The sequence below is a fragment of the Haliaeetus leucocephalus genome, unplaced genomic scaffold (genome assembly GCF_000737465.1).
Source record: "Haliaeetus leucocephalus isolate CR32 unplaced genomic scaffold, Haliaeetus_leucocephalus-4.0 Scaffold636, whole genome shotgun sequence".
In the NCBI taxonomy this organism is placed as follows: Eukaryota; Metazoa; Chordata; class Aves; order Accipitriformes; family Accipitridae; genus Haliaeetus; species Haliaeetus leucocephalus.
In genome coordinates, this window is record NW_010973072.1 from 400644 (window position 1) to 409076 (window position 8433).

At 58.4% G+C, this 8433-nt stretch overlaps 1 protein-coding gene across 1 annotated transcript in view; it reads right to left on the reverse strand.

Annotated features, from left to right (window-relative positions):
- Positions 1–432: 432 nt before the first annotated feature.
- UBALD1 (UBA-like domain containing 1) overlaps positions 433–8433 on the reverse strand; it is a 14397-nt gene continuing 6396 nt past the window's right edge. Inside the window, exons 2-3 of the mRNA XM_010578515.1 lie at positions 2659–2718; positions 433–1563 (exon numbers count right to left, since the gene is read on the reverse strand). Coding sequence (XP_010576817.1) covers positions 1243–1563; positions 2659–2718 — 381 coding nt within the window. The 3' untranslated portion in view covers positions 433–1242. The remainder of the gene's footprint in view (positions 1564–2658; positions 2719–8433) is intronic.

An 8433-nucleotide genomic window follows, 5' to 3' on the forward strand; every position in this document is an offset into this window, starting at 1 on the left:
GGGGAGAGGGCTCAGCAGGGATGGCGACCTCCAAGGGACCTGGCCCCTGTCATCCAGTGAAAAGGGGATAGGAGCCAGATCACAGCAAGACACCCAGGACCTGTGGGTGTCCTGCAGGGACACCGAGGTCTCACTGCAGCCCTGCCATCAGCCTGCCCCTGCTCCTGGTGGGGTCTCACAACCACAGCTGATGCAGTGGGGCAGCGGGCAGAGCTGAGCCCTGGCATGCACCTGGCCAAAGGCAGCTGGCAGTCACTGCACTGCTGGGACAGGGTGTTTGGAGCAGCGCACATACAGCGGAGATGTGGCCAGCCCCAGCTCGGAGGCACAGCACACACAGAGCCACTGGGAGAGGGGATCCTGAAACACCCCAGGCCCAGGCCAGCCTTCCCTGCATCCCACCACTGCTGCAAACGAAGCAAAGACACTGTGTTCAAAGCAGAAGAGCATGTATTGCAAGCGGCTGCGGTGCATCCAGAGAGACTTCCAGCCGCCAGGAGAAAAGAACAGAGGGGTTAAAAACCATCCCAGTCTCTAGGGTTACACTGTGTCATGCAAACAGCCCCGGGGCAAACCCCATCCCAGGAGGTCGAGGGGAGCATGTGCTGGCCCGGTGGGTCACTCCCTGCTGCCCATCACCGGGGCTGGGCGAGGGGCCAGGCGCCTCCCCGGGAGCCGGTGTCCCCCAGCCCTGCTCACCAGCGAGCACGGCACATGCGGGGTGGAGGCTGTGGCCAAGCAGAACAGCCCTTGCTCTCTCCCCCCCCTTACAAAAACAAGCTGTGTGGGGTGTCTGCCCCGCACCCAGTCGAGTGGGACCAAGGGATGGGGGGAAACACTCGGGCACAACCCACTCTGCCTGGTGGGGTGGCCCAGGGGACCATGAAGAAGGGACCTCCTCCGTAAATGTCACTCGCATGCAAACTCCGGTGTCCCAAGAGAGGAGGGGGTGCTCCCTCCCCAAGAGCCCGGCAGTGGCCGGGTCCCAGGCAGAGGCCAGCACTGGTCCTGCATCCCACGCAGCCTCCCGCTGTCTCTGGGGAGCTCTGTTCAGCTCGAGGACAAGTAAAAACTACTTCAAACCAAACCCATGCAAGGCAGCTATTTGCTCATGTGTCTTGGCGGCTGCCAGACACCCTGGCAGCAGAGTTCCTCTCCTCTTCGGGGAGGGGGGGAAAAAGAAAAAAATATATATATATTTATAGGCAGGGGTCCCCGCCGCATTTGCTTTCTGCTGCGGCCTCATCTCTCTGCCTCCATGGTCACGTTAGCCTTCTGTTCTGCCGTGGCCTGCTGGGAGACGGCGGCTGGCCAGCCCGCGGGCTGCGCCGAGGGGGCTGGAGTCCACATGCTCTGCTGCTGGCCGGGGGGCGAAGCTGCGGGCCAGGTGGGGTTGAAGGCCCCATGCTGGGGCAGCGGCGGGGCCGGGGGCGGCGGGGAAGTTGCCATGGAGGCCACGGGGCTACTGCTGTTGAAGCTCTCGGAGGCCTTGAGGCGGGAGAACATGGTGAGGGCGTCTGGGAAGTTGGGCGGCGTGGCCGGCGTGTTGGCAGGAGTGCACATCTGTGGGAAGGAGACACGGGATCAGGCGGGGTGGGGGGGCTTGTCTCCACCTTCTGCCTCCCACCAGGGCCCAGCACAAGACCCCTCTGTCCCCACTGCTGCAGCACACGGAGCTTCCAGACCCATGCTCTGCTGACAATGCTGCCCGCAAGCAGCAGTTATTTAAGGCTCTGAAGACTAATGCTGTGGTGAGAGCTCCTGGACCCTGCTGCACCCGGCCAAGGCGGGGACACCCTCTACTCCACAACCCGCTGGTGCCACCCTGGCCCTGCAGCTTTCTGGCTCAACGGGCGCAAGGCTCAGGCTCAGCTCCCACCCCACGGGAGACTGGGTGTGCCTAGGCCCTGCCAGGCACTTGCTCTGCACACTTACTGCACGCTCCAAATCCCCAATTGTCCCAGAGAGTCAAATGAGGCCACAGCAGCCAGCAAATCCCTAAGACACAGCTGCCCAAGCAGATTACGGGCTACTGGGGCACAACAGTTAAGGGACCGAGTCTGGGGACAGATGGGAGAGAGCGGAGGCAGGCAGCCCCCACGCATGCGCACGTTCTCTTGTGTTTACACACATCCAGACACTGTGCATGCTGTACTAGAGGCATGCTCCGGCGAGGGTCCAGTGGTTTGCACGCTCAGTCACTCCAACAAGCACACGAGGACTCACACGTGCAGCTGGGCTATGGGGCAGGAACCACGCACATATCTGCACGTGTGTTTACAGAGCCTACAACGGGCCAGTGCTCCAGGATCCCCCCAGCCTCTCTCTGCCATGTTGGGGCTGATCTGGACTGCTGGCCATGCCCAAAACATCATCCTGTCAGACCATCCCTCTCTGAGGAGCAGCTCCAACCTCTCTGTAGGTTTCTGAGGGCACTCCCAGACCTGCTGTCCCATCGCATAGGACAGGCTATGCCACCCCCAGCAGCTCTCCAGGAAGACTTTCCTTAGCAGGCAGCTCTGGCAGCGCCTGGCCAGACCTCCCCGCCTGCACTCCTGGAGCTGTGAAGCAGTGAGCTGGGCATCAGCAACAGCCCAAAGCGCCCGCCAGCTGGTGCTGTGCCCCAGGCGAGCACTGAAGAGGTGGGAAAGCACTTACCATCTGATGGTGGTGGCTGTAGGGGATGTTTGTTTCTTGGAAAAAAGCACTGAGAGCAGTCTGCAAGAAAAAAAATTTAAAAAAAAAAAGATTATGTTACCACCAGCACACAAGCTGGGCACCCACCTCAGTCCTGCACACAACGGCAGGGCTTTGCAACACCCCAAAGATGATCCGAAACAGGTCCGGGGGGCTGGACCATGCCCACAGTCCCCTTGCCCGCACAGGAGAGCCCTGTGCACAGCTGCTCCCACGTCCCCAAGCAGGGACCCGCGCCTGCCATCTGCTTGCACTGGGGCAGGCAGCAATCACGCATATTTGGGATCACCATGCTCCTTGCTGAGAAGCAGCCACTGCTCGAGTGGACCCCAGCAGGCATTTCACAACTCACAGCGATGCTCAGCAACTGCTGTGTGCAAGGAGAGGACGGAAGCCAAATCCAAACCCAGCAGGGGAAGGCCAGCAGGAACTGGTTAGATGCATGTCCTTAACAGGACAAGATCACAGTCACCATATTTGCGCCAGGAGATCCCCAGGGGTGGGGCTGCAACAGGTAGCCCACCCCATATACCAGAGCATTTCCAATTCAGTCACAGGCAGGGTACAGTTATGACTGACATAATTTTGGTTAGCTTCCAGTTCAGACCAGTAATAATCCAGTAAATGTCACATGCCAAAGGCATGTGAGAGGACAAGGGCGGTCGCAGGGAGGGAACGTCAGGGGCACGGGCTGGCCAGGAAGGCAGACACCCAGCCCAGGCTTGGGAGGAGCAGAGGCAATAGGAGCTTTGGGGGCATGTGGGGCTGGGTTGACATAGGACAGGCGAAGGAGAAGCTGACTCCTGTTCTGTGCCAGGCTTTAACTGAGTTAGGGCTAGAAAACAATGTTTTGATTCAGTTGCAGATCAGACTTGATAGAAATGTTAGAGAATTGGTTTGGATTCAGTTCTGGTTGGAGGAAAAGCCCCCATCAATCCCCATTCAATCCCCTCCCCAGGGCAGCCTGGCCTGCAGGTCTACAAGCCGGGGTGCAAGGCACAGAGCCGCGGCCAGGCACTGTCACACCACCCCAGACTGCTCTGTTCCTGCAAGCCAGTGATGGGTTACCCAAGCTGCTTTAAAAAAAAAAAAGAGAAACACCCAGAAAAAGCAGAGGTAGGTTGTACCAAACCCTGTGCAACTGCAGTAGCCACAGTCCTACCACCACACACACTCCTTGTCCCGGTGCCCACAGCCACACGCTCCTGTATCCCATCCAGGAATGGGATGAACGATGGCAAGTCAGCTCCATTCACTGATCCAATGGAAAACTATTCTGGCCCCAAACACCCAGGCTGGCAGGCCCTGGAAAGGTGAAGGGGCTGTGCTCGCACCACTGGGGGAGCTGGGGAGCAGGTGCCGGCCGCTTGCAGCAACGTTGCTGGTTTCCTGGCTAAACGGGAGTAAACTATCAGCCAGACCAGGTGGCAGCCAGGAGCATTACCTGCAAACAAAACAGTAATCCAGACCTGGGTGGGGGAAGCAATTGCTGCTCTAGAGGCTGGCAGCTCCCAGACCTCGGGGGGAGCATGCAATAGCTGGGCTGGCGAGGCTCTTCCCCACGATAGCTGCATTTCTCTGGCTGTGTTTAATAACACAGCACCCAAACCTTGCAGTCAGCCAGAGTGTGACCTGAGAGCCCTCAGCATCCACGGGTAGGACTCGCCAGATTTCAGTAACGGCCATAGAGCGGGAAGAGGGTCCGTGTCCACGGACACCTGCTCTGAACAGGCCAGCACACGTCTGTGAATCAAGGAAATGGCCGACGGAGACATGGACACTTCTGAGGCAGTGACACTCCCATCACCATGCTACCCTTTGTCCTGGGTGAGGTCTGATGTCAACACCCACAGGCCCTATCGCTCAGACAGAAAGGATTGTGATAAGAAAGAGAGGAAACAGTGAACGGGAAGCACAGGCAGAGGTGTGGGCACAGCCAGATACCATAAGCTGATTAAATCTGCTCTGTGCTCCTGTTTTCCAAATGGCCTCGTATCTGGGACTGTGCCATCAGCAGATCGGGGCAGAGAAGGTCCCCACTGTCCCTGAGCCACCCACCAATCCCTGATAAAGCTAGGATGAAAGCCGTGACCTGGGTGGAGGAAGCACTCCACCATCGCAAACCCCTCTGCCTAAAACACTGCATCTCCTCCCCTCCATCTGCCCCTTTCCAACCATGGCAGAAGCAACCCCTCTGGCCACCACAATGTCCGCTGCCCGCAGGGAATGGCTGCCACCTCCCAGGGGAACTCAGGACCTGCAGCAGCCCCAACCCAGGTGGGCGAGAGGCCCGCACACCCATCCCCTCGGTGGCACAGGGTGCCAGGGCCACACGTAACCAAAGCTGCTGATGCTGCTTGGTCTCCAGCCAGCATCACAAGTGCCAGGGGCAACCGGTGCAACAGCAAAGCCGATTAAGGCTCCTCTGCTTGAGTAGGTGCCCAAGTACCAGCTCAGCCCCGACCCTGGACCAAAGGCCCCATTGCCCCTGTTGCCCTGGGTGTGAGTGGAACCAAGACAGCCGCGCACCCACTGCCTGGCCACGCTCAGCAGGCGACCAGGCCACTGCGTGTCGTCCCCCCACCAAGGATGCAAAACCAGGAGCTTTGCAGGAGGCGGATCACACAGAGACCCTGCCAGGGCACCAAGAGAGGCCAGTGGTGACCGAGTCAGAGGGAGGATGGCTGCAGGGGCCGGGTGGGGGAGTGAATGCAAGGAGACCTGGGTGCTGAGCAGAACAAGCTCAGCCTGGTGGAGCGGGACACCCAGCCCTCTGCAGACACTCAGGTGGGACCCTGGGTGCTGCCTGATCCCCTGCCGATCGCTGCTCAAGCTGCACTCACACCCGCTCCCCGCTGCATGTGTGAACTGCAGCAGTTGCCAGCATTGGGGATTGGATGCCAGCACAGGGGATCCAGCAGCAGGGAGCCCACAGTGCTAGAGCAGCCCTGGGGGCAATCTGCCCTTGAGCCACAAAGGGAAACGGGCTCGATAAAACATAAATAAATCAGAAGAGGAAGTGGAAATCCAACCATGGACACAGCGGGCAGAGCCGGACACCTGCTCCTTCTCTTGTTCCCCACACACAACCTCACTACACTGAACAGGGACCGACACTTAACACCAGGAAAAAGGAAGGAATGGGTGGGTTTTTTAAAGCTGATGTCTTCTTATCCTTCCCAAGCAGCCCCAGGGGCAATCAGCACATAACAAAGCCAAATAATACTCCTCTACCTGGGAAGGAGCCTGATCCACTGCTCAGCCCAACATGAGACTCTGCAAACTCTGAAATGTCTCCCTGGTAGCCTGCTGTGTTCCAGCCATGGTGGAGGTACCTGCTGCGCTCCCTGGCTTCTCCCAAAAAGCCGGCACCTGCAGCCCCAAAGGCCAAGTGCCAGCCCTCACCCAGAGACACTCCAAGTCACTTTCTTCAGCCTGTAAACCTCCCCCTCTGATCAGCCATGGCACTGCTCCAGCTGCCAGAGGGCTGGGCTGGCACCGCCATCCCTGCTGGCACCCACAGCGGCTGTCCCTGGGAAGCACAGCAGAGCTCACGGCACTGCAAGAGCTGCAAACTACACTGGGTGCGCCACAAGAAAGCCTGCCCCGGGTCCCTACAAAACAGGAGTGGAGTCATGGTGAGTGGGAGAGGCAATCCACTTGCTACCCACAAGCTGCCCCATTCCCCCGGGGATGGAGCATATGCAAAATAAATGGCATTCTTGTCAGACCCCTTAGTACAGTACAGGTTCTGATCTGCTCACGCCGCAGCGAAGGCAGCTGTATCTCCAGCACAGCTTCCTGACCTCCCATCCAGCTCACGCAGGCTGTCCTGGATTGAGTTCCTTTCCCCCAGAAAAACTCCAGGTCTGTCAGGGCTGGGAGGACCCTGTGCACTGCAAACCCTCTCTACAGCCCCTACCAGCCACAGAAGGCCCCAGAGCAGCCTCAAAGCAGCATAAGCCCAGGCAAGTGGTCCCAAAACATCAGCATCCCACCAGCCTGAAGGTGTCTGCGTTTCACAGCAGCCTCCCTCTCCCTCCTGCCAGTGACCCAACGCCCCAGGCTCCTTCTCCCTTTCTGGCTGCCACAAGCAGCGAACGGGGCATGTGCCCACGTAGGAAAGGTCCTGGGCAGGGCAAACAGATGCCAGGACAGAGGCACAGAGCTGGGTGAACCCAACCCCTGCTGTCTTGTCACCAGGCCACCTAGCTTGCCTCAGCTCCACTGTGCAGAACACCTCTCCCTGTGGTGGTCTTACACCACCACGCAATGTCCTCAGGGTGCAAGTGGGCCGGTCCACACTTTGAATCCGAGGAGACTATGAGTGAAGACAGTGTAAATTACCACTGAACTTGCCTGAACTCCACCAATTTATCCTTGCTGCAGATGTGGGGCCAGCCACCAAACAGGTACTGCACTAGAGTACCAAAAGCCTCAGAATTTCACAGGCAAGAGGTGAAAGCACGCTGGAGTCAGGAGATGACACCTCCCCAGCACAGCTCCCCACAGAAGGCATGCCCAGCGGCCATTTTGCAAAGGGAATTATCTGACCGTTGCACCAAAAGTGAGTGGGAACATGGTAACTGCTCATCGCAGTGCGTTTGTTTACAGCCGAGCTTCCTCTGAGTCATGTGAGTGCCAAGCCGGCAGGAGACGGCTGTTTGTACTTGTGCAACTCGCCAAACGGTGGCAAAGTTCTGCAAAAAGCCTTTTGAAAGAAAAGTTAAACTTTTGTCATCCGTTCCCAGCTCTTTTGTGACATGCGCGGAGGTGGTGGAAGCGGATCCTGCCCGTCCCAGAGGGCCACTGTCAAACTGTATTAGTAAACAAAACCCAGAGCACGTTACACATGCAACACATCCACTGTCAGTGGTGCTCCCGTCAGCAGACCGCGGAATTAAACAGGCACGGCAGAGGGGAACACCGGCTCGGCTTTCCGCACATGCCCGCACACCCACACACTCGCTCCCTGGCCACGCACGGCTTGGCTTTGAATGCCTCTTGGCCTCCGATTTAGCATCTGGAAATCCTGTGACTGCACGCAGATCGCATGGCGATGAACTGCCTCCATGCCCGATCCATCCGACAGCCATCACGTTACAGAACAAGCCCCGAATAACGTCTAGGAGGCCTGCCAGCGGTGCTCGCACCCACCCGTGCCGTGCCGTGTGCTGAACGAGAGGTGCCCTAGCCACGGGGATGAATACAAACTGAACCTCCTGCTCTCCAGACTGACTCAGACCTCCTGCATCACAAAACAGACACTTCAATTACAAAGGTGCCATTAGCGTCAAATCCATCAGCTCCAGACTAGAGAGCTGCTGGGGCTGCAGAAGGAAAAAAAAACCAACAAAAAAACAACAACAAAAAAACCCCCAAAAACCCCCAAAAAATCCCAACAAAAAAAGCCCTATGTAGCAAGAGCTTTGCTCGATACAGCCGCCGCACTCCCTGCTTTGCTCCCTGCGCTTTAGCTCCGGGGATCTCTGGAGGAGCAGAGCACCCAGAAAGGCTGCTGCAGAGCTCCCCACCCGCAACCCCGGCCCCACGCGTGACGTTAACCCCCATCGAGGCCACGGAGTATCCTGCCCGCAAGCAAGAGGAAAAGGCGTCTGGAGCCAGAAAAGCTTTGACCTACAAAGCCTCCTCTCCCCGGGCTGCCTGAGGACTCAAACTCTCCGAGGCAGGGACGTGGGAAAGGCTGGGCTGGGGTTTTCCAGCCCACGGCCACGC